Source organism: Oenanthe melanoleuca, chromosome 18 (genome assembly GCF_029582105.1).
Source record: "Oenanthe melanoleuca isolate GR-GAL-2019-014 chromosome 18, OMel1.0, whole genome shotgun sequence".
Taxonomy (NCBI): domain Eukaryota; kingdom Metazoa; phylum Chordata; class Aves; order Passeriformes; family Muscicapidae; genus Oenanthe; species Oenanthe melanoleuca.
The window spans coordinates 8,474,084-8,490,122 of NC_079351.1; the positions used below are offsets into that span (position 1 = coordinate 8,474,084).

At 44.4% G+C, this 16,039-nt stretch overlaps 1 protein-coding gene, 2 long non-coding RNA genes and 4 other non-coding genes across 10 annotated transcripts in view; 2 read left to right on the forward strand and 5 right to left on the reverse strand.

The window, feature by feature from the left end:
• NARF (nuclear prelamin A recognition factor) overlaps positions 1 to 6,877 on the forward strand; it is a 23,916-nt gene extending 17,039 nt beyond the window's left edge. For 2 of the 4 annotated variants that reach the window (XM_056506003.1, XM_056506004.1), the window contains exons 8-11: positions 53 to 125; positions 2,457 to 2,594; positions 3,149 to 3,306; positions 3,865 to 6,877. In XM_056506003.1, coding sequence (XP_056361978.1) covers positions 53 to 125; positions 2,457 to 2,594; positions 3,149 to 3,306; positions 3,865 to 4,106 — 611 coding nt within the window. In that variant the 3' untranslated portion in view covers positions 4,107 to 6,877. The remainder of the gene's footprint in view (positions 1 to 52; positions 126 to 2,456; positions 2,595 to 3,148; positions 3,307 to 3,864) is intronic. The other 2 variants (XM_056506005.1, XM_056506006.1) reach the window with 1 other exon arrangement.
• Positions 1 to 15,938, reverse strand: part of LOC130260507 (uncharacterized) — a 25,262-nt gene extending 9,324 nt beyond the window's left edge. The window contains exons 1-2 of the long non-coding RNA XR_008841799.1: positions 15,802 to 15,938; positions 14,595 to 14,722 (exon numbers count right to left, since the gene is read on the reverse strand). This is a non-coding gene — a long non-coding RNA (uncharacterized LOC130260507). The remainder of the gene's footprint in view (positions 1 to 14,594; positions 14,723 to 15,801) is intronic.
• On the reverse strand, positions 7,787 to 13,073 carry LOC130260508 (uncharacterized). The gene is made up of 3 exons (XR_008841800.1): positions 10,806 to 13,073; positions 9,184 to 9,340; positions 7,787 to 7,957 (listed from the first exon to the last, which is right to left on the reverse strand). It is a non-coding gene; the product is annotated as an uncharacterized LOC130260508 (long non-coding RNA).
• On the reverse strand, positions 8,376 to 8,447 carry TRNAQ-UUG (transfer RNA glutamine (anticodon UUG)). The gene has a single exon. It is a non-coding gene; the product is annotated as a tRNA-Gln (tRNA).
• Positions 9,378 to 9,449, reverse strand: TRNAQ-CUG (transfer RNA glutamine (anticodon CUG)). Its single transcript has one exon. It is a non-coding gene; the product is annotated as a tRNA-Gln (tRNA).
• Positions 10,445 to 10,516, reverse strand: TRNAM-CAU (transfer RNA methionine (anticodon CAU)). The gene has a single exon. It is a non-coding gene; the product is annotated as a tRNA-Met (tRNA).
• On the forward strand, positions 11,340 to 11,446 carry LOC130260694 (U6 spliceosomal RNA). The gene has a single exon (XR_008841827.1). It is a non-coding gene; the product is annotated as a U6 spliceosomal RNA (small nuclear RNA).
• Positions 15,939 to 16,039: the final 101 nt, after the last annotated feature.

Here is a 16,039-nt window from a genome sequence, read left to right on the forward strand (position 1 = left end):
AGTGTGTGTTGTGCTTTGTGTTGAAAGTAAAATGTAATGTGTTTTCCCACAGGTGAAATTGTCCAAATAATGGAACAGAAAAATGTGTCTATGAAAGATGTGACTGAAGTAGCTGTAGATACTTTGTAAGTAGTTTTGTTGTGGATTGCTTCCTTACTTTGATGACAAATGACATGTTGGAACATATTCAACATAAAAGTAAAACTGCTTAGAAGGATGTCTCTTTCTTTTTAGAGAAAAAATGTACATCAAAGCCTGAGTATTAAAGCATTCAGCTTCACCCTTTATATAGTGGAAAATATTCTCTTAGATGTTCATTGCTATATATAAAAGTAATATGAAACAGATAATATAAACCTGCATGTACTGTCTAAATACAAAGCAGATAATTGGAGGTAATGACCCTTATACAGTAACTCCTTTAAAATTTGACTTGAAGATTTTTGTAGCTCCTGATTAGTATTTTAATGCAGTAATAACAGATTGGACTGTATGAAGTTCAAGCCTTGCTAGTAAGTGTGGCTGGCTGGGTGTGCTGACCCTGTTCAGAGCTCCTGTGGTCCTTGTGTAGAGCCCAGCATCTGATCTGCCTCCCACAAAGCTGCAGGGACACAGTCCTGGGGCTCACCATCTGCTCTGGGCTCCCCTCTCTTTCACAGCAGCATCCTGACAGTAAATTTCCACTTCCCCAATCTGTTCATGTAGATTACTAGAAGCAGCACCCTTTCAGGAAATGGTAATTAAATGGTTTTTATCCTGAGGATAGCAGTCAGTTTTTCAAGATTAGATCAAACTGAACTGTGCTTTAGATGAGAAGCACATAAAGCATTGGCAAGGTTTTGCTTCCATCCCTTATGCTTGGCTCAGGGAGCAGCACGTGTGGTGTTTAATTCTCAGACTTAGTTACAGAGGCTGCTCTCCCTGATCTTTGTTCAGCTGTGACAGATGTTCCTTGGTATCCTTCCAAAGGGTTGCTGGTAGAGCAATAAATGTGCTGCACAAAACAGAAAGCTCTGGAAGTTTTGAAAAATCCTTTTCAGTTCCAGCTAGTATCCTGCTCAGACCAAGAGGGGAGAAATTTGAGTGGCTCTGTGGGAACTGTTCAGAGCTGTGTTTGTAGTGCAGCTCCTATGATTGCTTCTACCTGGGATTGTCACACAGAATGAGAATGAATAAAGTCCTAGCAGGAATAATCACAGAGACAGTCATGTAATTCTGTATCAGAATCACATAGAGACAAGCTTTTAATTCTGTATCAGCCTGTCCAATGAAAGGACAAGCTGGTATTCAGAATGTGCCTGGTTCATTAGCTCACTTTACAGAATCACAGAACACCCTGAGCTGGAAGAGACCCACAAGGATCATCACAGTCCCTGTCCCTGCTCAGACAGCCCAAAATCCCACCCTGGGCACCCCTGGCAGTGCTGTCCAAGCTCTCCTGGAGTTCTGGCAGCCTCAGGGCCGTGCCCATTCCCTGGGGAGCCTGGGCAGTGCCAGCACCTCTGGGGAAGAACCTTTCCTGATAATCCAAACATCCCTGGCACAGCTCCAGCCATCCCATGGGTTCTGTCACTGGTCAGAGCTGTCCCTCAGCAGGAGGGATCCTGGTGATGTCTGACCTCAGTCTCCTCCAGGCTGAACAAGCCAAGTGCCCTCAATTTATGCTGGAAAATAATGTTAATTTTTAAAGGACTAATCTGATAATACTGGTTTAACTGTGAGACCTAATGACGTGAATTTTTGCTCTTCTGGGGGTCTTAAAAATAGATCTTGCAGAGAAATTTAAACAACTTGAAGTCATCCTCTTAAAACAAGTCCCAGCACAGCAGCAATTTGTGATAAAGTGCTAGGTATTAAAACAGTTGTATGAATGTGGGCTGCTTTTAATTGGGGGAGAGGTGAACTTGCAGGAGATGCCCTTTTCTCTCCTGAACCATAGTGTAGCACTTATTTTCAGTGTACACCATTCTAACCTGGTTGTAGCTGTACTGATTTGGTGTGGTTTTATTGGCACAGTATTACAGACTATGACAAACAGTTCCTAAAGCAGGAGAATTGTCAGCAAAGACTTGCAACATCTGAAGTAGTTTTGTATTCTCACAGGCAAAAAATGATAGTTTATTTAAATAATTTTATTTAAATAATTTTTCCATAAAATGGCTCTTAAATGGCTGTTAACAAAATCTTCAGGTTGAAGATGCATTCTTATAAATTACTGTTGCTTGATATTTCTCAACATGAAAAGCCCTGCATCTTTTTTATTAATTAATTTTTTTCATCATCTCACGCTGTCCTGAATAATTTACATTTTTTTAAGCTGTAATAAAGAATGTAATGTGTTCTCAGTGCTACAAAACACTTTTTGGTGGGGGAGACAGAAGGGAGAAACACACTATTTTATTGAAGTGAAAGAATGACATTTCTGGAGTTGATCTTCCATTTTGTTGATTCCTAAGGTTTGATGACCTAAAGGAGGGAGATGTAGTAAGGCATGATGGGAAGAGATCTGATGGTTACCTGGAGCACATTTTTAAACATGCTGCAAAGGAACTTTTTGGTGTGGATGTCAAGGAGATAACCTACAAAGCACTGAAGTAAGTTAGAGTTTTGTATCCTTGTTGTGTAGAATGGCTGAGCTGGAACAGAAGAGGGTATTTTCACTTGGAAGGTTTCAGTTTGGGCTGGCCAAAAGTTAAAGCATGTTATTGAGGGCTTTGTCCAAATGTCCTGGGACACTGAGGGCCTTGGGGCACTGGCCACCTCCCTGGGAGGCCTGTGCTGTGGTCTGGCCACCCTCTGCAAGGAGCTGGCTCCTGAAGCCCAGGAACTTGCCCTGCTTTGGTTGGTGCTGCAGTGAAAGCAGTTTCTGGTTATAAACCTGCTCTAAGCCTGCAAGTCTCTCAGTGTAAAGCAGCTCCTGCTGGTACTCATTTTATTAAAACCTCACCTGCACTTAAAAATGGTAGAATTCTATTATGAAGATTCCACCCCAACTTGTTCTTAACTCAGTTTAGAAAGTGGAAGAGTTCACCTTGTCTCACTGTTATATTTGTTCTGTTCCTTTTGGAGCATCTGAATACAAACTGACACATTGGATTGTTCCTCTGGGAATGCAGGGGGTTAAAATGTTCTCTCTGTGTCTTGACAGGAACAAGGACTTTCAAGAAGTTACCCTTGAAAAGGATGGGGAGACAGTGCTGCGTTTTGCAGCAGCTTATGGCTTTAGAAATATCCAAAACATGGTCCTGAAGTTGAAGAAAGGAAAGTTTTTGTACCATTTTGTAGAAGTCCTTGCCTGCCCAGGAGGTAAGAATAATTGTGGATCTGCAGTTGTTCTGCATATGTATCTTGAATCTCAAAGGAAAACTGTCTTACAGGCAGGCAATTCGTTTCATTCCCTCTTAATTCTCTTCTTAATCATCTAAAAATCTCACTATTTATTGGAGGGTTCAAAACACCAATTACAGGTGCAGTGTTGGCTCAAAAAATGATTGAGTTTTCTAAAATTAGTCACGATGTTATTTGTTCTCTTCTGACCTATAAATAAGTGCCAGCACTGCACTGCCAAACCTCAGAGGATACTCTGAAATGGTGGTTGTCAAGGGCAAGAAAAGACAGGGAACATAATTAGGATCATAAAACCATGGAGAATGCAGAGAAAGATTTGTGATATGGAAACCTCATTTCCATTAAGATAAAGTTGATATTGGAGTCACTTTAGGTAAATAAAAATTATAACAATGTGGGGGGAAGTTTAAAAAAACCTTCCTTTAGAGAAGTGTGAAAAATGAATTCTGAGTTAACAGAGACTTTATTTTCATATCAGATCTCCATCACCTTCCATCTTTTTATTTTTTCCCTAAGGGTGCCTCAATGGGAAGGGCCAGGCCCAGACTGAGGATGGCAAACCAGACAGAGCCCTGCTTGCCCAGATGGAAGAGGTGTACACTGCAATTCCTGTCAGGCTGCCAGAAACCAACCTGCAGGTGCAGAGGATGTACCAGGACTGGCTGGAGGGCATGGACTCCAAGAAGGTCCAGGACACTTTGCACACCACGTACAGTGCAGTCAGTCAGAGCACGAGCAGTTTGGATATCAAGTGGTAACAGCTGCAGGAGCAGAGCTGTGCTGAGGCTGCAGGGCAGCACTGCAGCCCCTGTGCAGCCTCCCTGCAGCCCTCCCTGCACCATGAGGCTGTGAGGGAGGCTCTGCCCAGCTTGGGATTGTTCTTGGGAAGAACTTTTGCTTTGCAAAACCAGAGAAGTCTCCAAAAGCCCTGGTTCCTGCCACTTTTACTGTTTGTCATTTCCTGCCTACGATGGATTGCTTCATTCTAAAGCCTGCTCTTGCAAGGTACATCCCCTGCCAGGGACAGGGAGTGCAATTCCTGATGCAGTGAAGGGTTCACTGCATGAAATGGGCTCCTCCAAGAGGGTGAGGTGATCTTACTTCTAGGTCTGCAGTCCCTATCATCACAGGATAACAACAGGAATTTCAATATTGGTGCAGTTGGTGTGAAGTAACTTGGGATTTACTTACCTTGTTAAGGAAAAGGCCCTTTTAAAGGACAAGTGAGTATATGGAGAGATGTAATGAATTTCTATAATCCTTGTATCCATTATTCAGCAAAAAATACTCAGTTCCAAACTAGCCATCTTTTCTTACTGATGTAGTGTCACAGAATGTTTCACAGAATGAATCTGGGAAGCCAATCCTAAATGGTTCATTTAAAATAGTTTCAAAAAGAGAACTTTCTTTCCATGGAAGTTTTCTGCCAAGCTTGCAGCCAGGAGGAGTGGGGCTGCTGCTTTGGCTTCTCTCTGAAAATGGAACATGCCCAGATTGTTCTTTCATTTGTCTCCATGTTGAAAGACTTCAAAAAATAACTTCCTGGGGTGCCTCTGAGAAAAAATACTGAGCAATGCTTGTGAGCTCATCAGAGTTAGGATACATTGGCATTGTGAATTTTGATGCACTTATTTTTATAAATATGCTCTAGAGGTTCATTTAACAGACATTGTGAAGTGGTACTGCCATGCAGCTTGTCTGCAACTTCCCAGTTGTCAGAGTTATTCAAGAATGTGATTGTCAAAAGAAATTAAGACTCCTGCCAGACTTCTTCAGATTCTCATGGTAGCATCAGCTCTGTTCAAGATTAATGGCTCTTTGAAGCTAGCAAAATTCTAGCTTTCCTTATGCAGCCTGAAAGTGTGGATGGGCTTTTTTAACTGTTTCATGCAGTTTGAATGAATCTGCTTGCAAATTTCTTCAATATTACAACTGCTTGTGTGAATAAGAAATCCTGCCAAAACCTGTGAGTGTTTAAAATGTACATTTAACCTGGACACAGTGGAATGGGATGAAGCATCAGGGAAGGCAGGGCAAGACCTGGCATGGGCTAGAACAGAGAGGCTGAAAGGAGAGAGACAGTGAAGTGTCACCCTGCTGACAAGAAATAGCTCTGTTAATGTGAAGCTGTTAAAAATGGCAGCTTTCCATTGGACCTCCCTCCCCCTAACTAACAAACCATTGCACTTGGAGGGAGGTTTTCTTTGAAGTGCAAATGAATTTGATTTACTGCACTATCTGAATGCCCACAATGAGATTATGCCCATAATTACATAAATTAGCCTTTGCAGATTGTTCCTTGTGATAATGATACTGAACGTGGTGCAATATCAGAACATGGACAGAAATCTACCTCTGTACAGGAAGGAGTCCAGGAGTTGTGGGAAGAGCTGTGTGTAGCTAGAGCTGTAATAGATGTCTGCTGGAGAAAGGTGGGGGTGTTGTGTGACATTTCAGAACAGATTACTTTCAGAAGCAGCATACACCTCCTTCGGTCTCATTATCTGCCATAATTTCCAAAACTTCCACCAGAATTCTGATGTAATAAAGTGCTCCTGTTCTGTTTGTATAGGCCTGTTTCTCTGTATATATGGTTTGTAGCTGGATGCATGTTTAAATTATATCACTGCTGCTCTTTGTACAGTGTGCTTATTTTTTTATGTGTGTATACTGGGTGAAATGGTACAAAACCAGTTTGTTTTTCTGAGGAAATCTTCAGTAAACTCCACAAGAACTGCCTTGCTGTTCTGAAAGCAGAGCCCTGAACAGCTTGTACAATGTGCTGGATCCTCCCCAGTGCTTGCCTGCTGCACTGAGGGGCCTCACTCCCTGTGCTGCTGGGGGAGCCCAGGAATGGGCTGGGCAGTGGGGGAAACCAATCTGTGGCTCAGTGTCTAAAATAACCTGTGTCAGCTGGATCCACCATTTCTTCCATCTGCTCAAGGGTTTTAACCTACTGAGGTAGTCACAGTGTAGAGCTGTTGATGATTTGTCTGCTGCAGAATTTTTTTAAAGACAAAGAAGGCATCTAACTGAGCCTGCAGTGGCTACACAGAATGTATTATCATTAGTGACCTAAGAAACAGACTTGTCTTTTTTTCTTTGTCAGCTTTTGTTTTTTAAAACTTTTTGGAGTAAAATATTTTAGTTTTTTTAAAGGCCTTTTCTTTGAAGTGCCAGTTTAAAAGGAAAGAAGAGTTCTATCCTGTAAATCTTTCCCCCTTTACCTGCTTTCATTGAAATTTTAACATAGATCAGAAGATCTTGTTGCAGCTTCATCTGTAGTGAAATACTTGCCTAAGGCTTGATTCTGGCTTTTAAATCTGCAGTTGGAAAGCTCATTAATATTGCCAATACATGTTTGTAGCCACACTTCTGGAATTATAGCACTATTTAATTCCCTGATTGGATTCCCTGATTCCCCAATAATTTTTATTGCTACTGCCTTTTCAGCAACAGGAAAAGCTCCTGCTGTGGCCACAGCCATAGTGCTTTACCTCTCCCCGAATGCTGTGCTGAGACAAGGGATTTTTAGAAAAAATTATAAACTGGAGGGATTGTGGGAAAGGAATTGGACATGGTAAATGAATTAATAAAATTGTCTTGGGATGTTCTTTTCTTCAGCATGTCAGGTGCAGGATTCTTGGGGTTATGGTACTTTGCTCTGAGACTGCTCCAGCATGTTGTGAAGTCCCTTTGCCTGGAGCAGGAGGTTTCCCTCAGCCACAGCAGCTGTGTGTCCCCTGGGGCCAAGGACCTGGCAGCCCTGGGCTGTGCTGTCCCCAGAGTAATGCAGATATCCAAAGGCAGCACTCTCAGCTGGATTACACCTGGATGATGTTCAGTTACCCAAATTCTGGTGCTTTGTTTTCAATTGCAGCATGAACATGAACTGTGAATAAATCTCAGTACTCAACTCTGTGCTGATTCTGTCTTGTTCCATGTAAAAGTTTAACTCTTTAAGTACACCTGGTTTCACCCAGGGGGTTTGTCTGTGGCACCAGTACTGCATCAGCACTTTATGGGACTTCTGGATTACAGCTCTGCACCTCAAACTCTGCTAAAGGGAAGGAGGAAGTTGCCAGATTGCTGGAGGAAATGGTAATTTGCTGTCTAGAATTGTCAATTAAAATACTGATTCCTTGCAAGGCAGACAAGGCCCTGTGGCTTTAAAGCTCTTGTGGGGAGAATGATGTTGGTGCCTGAAGCCAGCCTGTGAGAGTGGATAGAGTAACCTAAAACACTGGTGCACAGGAAAAGATCTTTTTGTGTGTGACCTGATCCAACAGTTGAGGAAAGGATGAAAATCAGCCCTGATATAGATAAGGGATTTTTTTCATCAGTAGGTTGTGTAAAAATTTAATTAATTGAGCAAGCATTTCCATATGTTCTCTTGAGCAGTTGGGACCTGGATTTCTACTAAATAATAAATTGATTTGAATGTGTTCTGTGGTTTTTTCCAAGGGCCAGCAAGGCAGGGTTACCTGGCCAGAGGAGGAGGAGGAGCTGATGAACAGAGCAGGCTTGTTCCTGTTGTTGTTGTAAATAAGTGACTTGTAGGACAGGTTTGGAGGAGGGGAGCCAAGGTGGTAAGATGTCCTTAGCTGCTCTGGAAATGAAAAATAACTACTGAGGGTTTGTGTCAGCAAATCAGAGAGAATATCCATTTAAATTGTGCAGAGTTTAACTGTGTTTCTGCCCTTATTTTCCAAGTGAGTAGTTGGGTGCATCTGAAAAAAAGTCCAAATTCTGCCCATCAGCCTGATGAAATTTTCCACTGTGTCAACGTCTTTTTTTCCCCTCTCCCCAAAAGTATTTAATGTAAAGCAGTAAAATACAACGAAACACCGAATTTAAAAGTAGTAAGAATTATATAAAGAGTTTTGTCGAATTCAGTGTGTTGAAGAAAATTGGGAGGAGCATGGCACAGCTGGGGTCCAGGACACCCTGTGGCGCTGAGCTGGAGCTTCGGCTCGGTCCGCTCCGTCCGTGCCGCGCTGCGAGGCACAAAAACACAGACCTGGGGCAGGTTCTACCGAGATTTGAACTCGGATCGCTGGATTCAAAGTCCAGAGTGCTGACCATTACACCATAGAACCGGGCGGTGCCTTTGCCCTCCGCCAGCCCCCACAATTAATGCACGGCAAACAAACCCGCTGGGAAATCTCTCCCACTCTGCTCTTGCACCTGGGATGAGCGACGAGAATTCAACACGACCTAAATATTCGTGTTTGTTCCGAGCTTCTGCGATATTCGTTGTCTTACCAGATCGTGGAATGGTTTAGGCTGGAAGGGACCTTAAAGCCCATCCAGCCCCAGCCCCATGCTATGGGCAGGGACACCTTCCCCTAGCCCAGCTTGCTCCGAGCCCGGTCCAACCTGGTCTGGAATGTTGCCAGTGATGGAGCATGGACCGAGTTTCTCTGGGCACCCTGTGCCAGGGCCTCCCCACCCTCACAGGGAAGAATTTGTTCCCAATATCCCATCTAATCCTCCCTCCGGCAGAGTGAAGCCATTCCCCCTTGTCCTGTCACTGCAGTCCCTTGTCCAAAGTCCCTGTCCATCTCTCCTGGAACCCCTCTGGGCACCAGAAGGCCACAAAGAGGTCACCCCTGGTACAAGGAGGGCAGAAAGCAAACATGAACACTGCAGAACATCTGCTGTCAGAGACACCCCAAAACCTCATCCCTGCAGAGCTCAGCAGCTGCCACCAGCTTTGCTGATGCAGAATTTAGAACTGTTTCCACACAGGCGATTCAAAGCACAGAAAGAAAAGGAAACAATATGCTGTGACATGTCTGAGATTCTTCAGATAATTTGTCAAAAAGTACTCACCTGGCTGCAATAAATAATAGACACGAGGAGAGGAAATTCCACGAACACTCTCTGACTGGTTACTCTTCTACTTTAGATACGTTTTCCACGAAGCATAGGAATGTTTCTGGCGTTCTAAATGTCCGTGAAAAATACCTTACAGTCATTTTCCACGGCTCTGAGCAGGAAAGAAAGCGTTTGCGGCAAAAACACTCAGGTTCCACCGAGATTTGAACTCGGATCGCTGGATTCAGAGTCCAGAGTGCTAACCATTACACCATGGAACCGCACATCAGCGGCCTCCGAACCGCGCCATCTGAGCCAAATGCAGACAAAAATTATTCCCTCGTTTTTATCGGCCTGTGAATAAAACCCCTGCCTTGCTGTTCTTCTACCTATTCCGCACGTACCCATCCTACGTAGGAACCCCACTGTTTACTTCTCACATTCTGAAAACAACGCCCACTGAGAAGCACTGTGGCATTAAGTTCACAGAGCCTTTTTCCTCAGATCATGCAATCCAAAGACTGAATACAGACTTCCAGCAGCACGTGCATTGACTTCTTTTTTTTTTTTTTATTTTGCTTCCCTTCATTTTGTGCCGAGAGTCTGCTTGCTGTTTGGCATTTAGTCCGGCAAAACGGGGAAAAACTACAAATGTGTGCTACGAGCTTTCTGATGCCTAATTAAAGCCACGGACCTCCTGGAGTGCATCCAGAGTAAGGCATGAACACGCCCAGAGGAGCGTTTCTTCTGTGAGGAAAGGCTGAGAGAGCTGGGGCTGTTCAGGCTGGGGCAGAGAAGGCTCCCAGGAGTCCTTGTGACATTTCAGTATATAAGAGAGCTTTCTTATGAAACTTTTCACCACAGGGGTGAAAAGTGCTGAGGCACCAGCACAGGGTGCCCAGAGAGGTGGCAGATGCCCATCCTTGGAAACATTCAAAGCAGAGTCAGGCAGGTCTCTGAGCAACTTGTGTGTCCCTAACCACGGCAGGGGGTAGGAATAAATTGCCTGATAATTGTCTTAGAGGGTTCCTTCCCATTCAAACCATCCTGTGACTCTATGAGACCTTCAGATAGCACTAGAAGGGCTGTAGGCATCCCACTGCCAGTGCACTGCTCGTCCTTTACTCGCACCAGCTATACTGACTGCATGTCTCCAAGATTTTGGGAAAAACAACAGCCCTCGCACCAGCCACACCACCGTCCCCAACACCCAAAAATAACCGGCAGAACACGGGCGCTGTGCCGTGAGCCGAGGAGAGAAAGAAAATATCTGTGCTAGCAGAGGATGGTTTCGATCCATCGACCTCTGGGTTATGGGCCCAGCACGCTTCCGCTGCGCCACTCTGCTGCTCATACCGAGCACTATTCCCGCTCCACCCTAGAGCGGTCAGCACGTCGTGGTCATCTCCGCTCGCGACCGGTGTATGGGCGCACACCCTGCCTGTCCCTGCAGCCACAGTCCCGCTACAGCCGCCTGTTCCAGAGATACACTCCAAATATATAAGGAGTAAACGTCATAAAGTAAAACACAAGTCTCGCCTTAGGAGGAGGAAGAACCTATTCCCACTGAGGTGGCAGAGCAGCGGAACGGCTGCCCAGGGAGCGGTGCCTCCCCCTCTGCGGACATTCCAACCCACCTGGATGCGTTCCTGCGTCACCTGCGCCAGGTGACCCTGCCTTGACACGGGCTTTGATCTCCAGACGGGCCTTCCAACCCGAACGACTCTGTGATTCTGTGAAACGACAAACGGCTTCAGCCAGCCGCATATCGCCACAGGGCAGCAATATTAACTAATTTAGGTCCAATTCACCGATGCGTCACCACAGAAAAGTGCCACATACAGAGCTGCGCACAGCCCAACGCGACCCCGAGCCCGCCGGGGGTTATTGACACCGAACGGCCCGTGAGGCGCCCCGGTACCGCCCTCCCAGAGTGCTTAGCGCAGATTTGCATACTGCAGGGCTATTTGCATACGCGGCTGAGGCCGGATTTGGGGTCTGTCCCCCCTGTCTCCGCCATCTCCTGCCGCCGAACCCCTCGGTACGGTCGGGGTGCTGTGCCGGGCTGCTGCTGCTCCCACCGCACGGCCGGGCTGTCCCACTTGGTCACCGTGACCTTACGGAGCGCTTCACCTCGGGGTATAAATACCGACGGGTAGGCTGACAAATTCGTGCTCGCTTCGGCAGCACATATACTAAAATTGGAACGATACAGAGAAGATTAGCATGGCCCCTGCGCAAGGATGACACGCAAATTCGTGAAGCGTTCCATATTTTTTCCTCCCTCTCATCCCGACCTCGAAGCCTGGAAGAGGAATTTTCGGGGTGCCCACGCTCCCCCTGGCAGGTGAGGGTCAGGGTTGTGACAGGAATGGAGGAGACAGCCTGGAGCGGCACCAGGGGAGGCTGAGGTTGCCCATCAGGAACATTTTCTTCACGAAAAGGGTGATTAAACACCAGAACGGGATGCCCAAGGTGGAGCCACCACCCCTGGAGGTGTTGCAGAAACAGCTGGACATTGCAGTGTGCCATGGTCTGGATGACAAGCAGTGTTTGCTCCCAGGCTGGATGCAGTGATGTCAGAGGTTTTTCAGTGTAACTGTTCTGTGATTCTGTCAGCCCCTGTGGCACGGCACCAGCTCCCAGGACCCCAGAGACACAGGCAGGGTAACAGTGGGTCCCTTACTCCTCTCCTGGCTCCAAGGCCCTGCAGGCACGAGGATGGGCAGTGAGGTGCCAGAGCCCCGGGAGGGTGTGTGACCCGGCTCAGCTCCTCCCTGCACTGCACAGAACATTCCTGCCCAGGGCATCCAGAGCCTCAGGGCTGTACCCTGGCTGGGCCCAGCAGCTTTCCTTAGTCCATGCACTGACTGCAGTAACAAATTCACTAGGGCTGCTGCAGAGAATTGACTCACAAATGAGAGCTCTTGCCCTGACGTTTCTGGCCCTGCAGGGACTTGCCTCCAGTCTCAGATCATGGTGCTGCCACAGGTCAGTGACTTTTTGTATTTCATCTTCTCCTCATTGTCCTTTGCTTCCTCTGCACACAGCACAGTGCAGGTTCTGGCACTGCCAGCTCTCCTGACCACTGCATGGCACACATGTCAAAGATGGGCATTCTCTATTTCTCACTATTTCCTTCTGAGGATTGTCTCCCCAAAATGGTTTTATTTTCATGCAGGGTCCCTCAAGCAAAGCACTGGGACTCTGGCCCAGCAAATCCCCCAGGGCATTGCTCCTTCCATGATGGAAGGAGTAGTTCTTGCTCAAGAACTGCATGTTCTGTAATTCACCTTCTTTCTCCACACTAAAGGATCTCACTCCTGCGGGATTTAGTGCTGGCTACCAAAAGAACAGGGCAAGATCTGGCAAAAAGAGCAACACTGAAGGCACAGGTACAACCCAGAGTTACCAGGGGCCAAAAAGCTCGAGTTCCTTTGCCTGGAGAGTGTGTAGCAAAGCACTGAATCAAGATGGACTGCTTCTCTTAAAGATCTACAGCTACTGTAAGGAAAAGGAGAGTTATTTTTGGAAGATCTTTTATGAAGAGATAGTGCTTTTTTGGCTTGGCATTGGGGATTTTGTGTTAATTCAGCCTGAATCCTGTGATGAGGTGAGTGAAGCTAAATAAGGTGGATGCTTTTTGAAAGAGAAAAGCAGAACAGAGGCAGATGGTGAGGGGGAGAAAGTAAAAATAGGAAACATGAAACAAATATATTGTTAGAGATGCCATTTTTCTGTAGTAAAAATGCCTCAGCTTCTCAGTTTGATTGACTGTTCCTTTTTTTTTGTATTTCATGTTTTCTGCATGTTTCATTGCACGTTAGGTACCATACAACATAATTCAGTTTCTTTCCCAGATAAAAGATTATTAATTCTTTCCAGATATGATGATAACAGATAAAAGAAAGAAGATAGGAAGCTCATGTGAAAGAATTTAAATGTGATGAATTATTCAACCTCAGCAGTGAACAATAAATGTGAGGAATTCTACTTAGGATTTTACTTGGATTTTTACTTGGATTATACTGCTCAAGGTGCAGTCAGACTGCACTTTCCTTAAAATCTCTTAGAATAAAGTAGCCCCTGTGCTGTATCATGAAGGCCCAAATGACCAGGAGCTCAGTTTGGAAATGAGTGTGCTCCCCTTTAACTGAATGCCAATATTTTTTATATTCTGTTCTTAACCATTTGAGGTGCTCTGAAAGCACTAAGGATAAGCAAAGTCTCCTGATGGAATTAATTGTGCAGTGATAAACCCTGTGGTTTTCAGTTTTCAGCTTTTTTCTTATTTCTATTTATTAAATAGTTGCTTTGATTCTATTTTGGGTTAGAAACAGCCTGGTTACAGGATGAGAGATGGTCTTTGGGGGACTGATTTATGTTACTGCTGTGCTGGGTCCTTTAATGAGGTGTCAGTATTGCACTGAACATGGAAATAAATGGCTTTATGCCAGTGTCATATCTCCCCTTCTATCTAGAAATAACAATTATATTACAATTGCAAAAAGCAAAGCAAAGATTCCCTTAAGTAGGACATTATGAAGGCAAAAATATTAAGAGGGGTGTAAAAGGGATTCTGTTCCTGAGGTGTAGGTCTCCTCACACCTGCTTAATGAAATGGTTTGGAGTAACCCCCATCTTCCAAGTCCTTAAATTATGGATAATTGGAATCTGGGAGAAAATCCAGTGAAAGGGCTGAGCTTGCCATGCCTTCTAGAAACAGGATACTTGACTAGATCAGCTTGGTCTCTGTGAGGGTTTTATCCCATTATAGATACATTAATTACTGTATGAAGAAATTTGTGTTGGCATTTCCAGGGAGCAGTTTCTCAATCCCATCTCACAAATACTCATAAAACACAAGATCAGTGGGGTACTTTGACATGTTCCTGGGTTAACTGATGGCTCTTGTAGCAACACAGGGCATTTTGAAATGAAAATTACACTTCAGGAGACAGAAGGCTTCTGGGGTTTGTAAGGTGCATGCTTACAGCTGAGAGCTAAACAGATATTTGTTCTGGAAACTACTGAGCACAGTGAAATATTCATTCAGCAGAAAGGTGATAGTACAGCCAGGATTTTCAGTTGATGGAAGGGGAGAGAGTGAGTTGAAGTAGCTGTGAGACTGCCACACAAACCTCTATAAATACATATGTAAATACAGATATATATATATATATAAACCTCAAATTCCTTCCTGTGTGGCTGCAGTTTGGGGTTGGGAGGAGGCAGCTCCTGCACCTGGTGCCCTCAGTTCCTCTGTGCATTGCTGTGAACAAACCCTAACCTTTGGGGCCTGGGGAATTGGCTTTGGAATTTCATTCCTGAGTAGCAGCTGCTGCTTTGTTACACACAATTCCATGGACCAGGAATGCTGCTCATTTCAGGACCTGTGTGAAACCACTCAGGGGCAAAATACTCACCTTGCTGATAGGATGTCCAGGTGGTAAAACCAACATTAATACAAATATTGGTGGCATTGAAAGCATTCCTGTTTGTCACACAGGCAGGATCAGCTCAAGCAGCTGGAATAAACACTGGCTGGCAGATCCTAATAAGATGAAAAGATAAAACAAAAAAAACCCAATCCCTCATATAAATGGCAAATATACATTAAGTTAAAACCTTTAAAATTTTTTCTGAGGTAGTAATTAATTTTTGAGGACACTGACACTGTCCTCTGTTTTTACATGCTATTTTTAACTTTATTAGCATGCATAACAGCAGTAGCTTGCTTAATTTAGTAGGCATAAAAGGTGAGTTGCTGCATAACTGCTTTGGTTTCCAAATTACTTGGTAGAACTAAATGTTGTTTGTAACCTCTTGCTTTTCCCAGCAGCTTTGTGATTTCAAAATAAACAGGAACCTTAAGCACACAACAGGTTTTGGTACTAACACAATTCTGTTCTTTGGAGTGTGGATCTAGTTATACAAACAATAACTATATTTGTGAAGGCAATCAGAAGAACTAAATATGAAAAGCCCCTAAAACAGTCCTATTTACTTGGAAACAGTATCACCGAGAAGGTATTTTACAGAAATAATAGTGAATTTTGAGAAATTATATCTAATTTAAATGGGTAAAGTTCAAGGGATTATCTTTATATACATGTATCACTGAGAATTTGGGCTATTTTGAGCAAAACTACAATTAAGCTACAATAATTATTTTAAATTTTACTTCTCTGCTAACTCACATAGTAAAATATACTATGAAAATCTGCACAGAGGCTGAAGATGTAAATGATAAAAGATAAGGTCAGATTACAGGAAGTGATGGCTCTTTTCTCCAGTTCTTTATTTTCAAGTTATAACAACACACTGCGACAACAGGGATTGCAAATTCTCACTGCATTTTCTTTCTCTTGTTATCACTGATTTAGCATTTTAATAGGTAGGTCGCATTTCTCTTGTTTTGTCTCTGAACCTGGCCTTTCAGAAGGTAAGATAACCACACAGAATTTTGGATATTCTTCCTGGGAATTGCTGCTTGGGAAGACAGTAGATTTTTTTATTGAGCATAACACACGCAATTGAAATTTGTTATTAATCAAATATTTTTAGAAAAACAAAACATGCTGGGATACTTCTTCCTCTGGGCTTCAGTGAAGGGCTAAGAACAGTTCTTACCTGAGCACCACTGGCTGCTCTCTCAGAACAGATTCGGAGTCATTGACCCGGCTTAACACTTAAAACCCATTTTTTTGCCTTTTTTCCTTAAAACCCAGTTTTAGCCTTTTTCCTTAAATCCGAGCCCCGCCCCGCCCTCACGTCATCTTCGCGCCATCAGCGCGCGCCGCCGGTCACGTGTCCCTTGTTTACGTGGGGCCGCTCCGCTGGCGGCGGCGCCGCGGCGAGTGAGGGACCG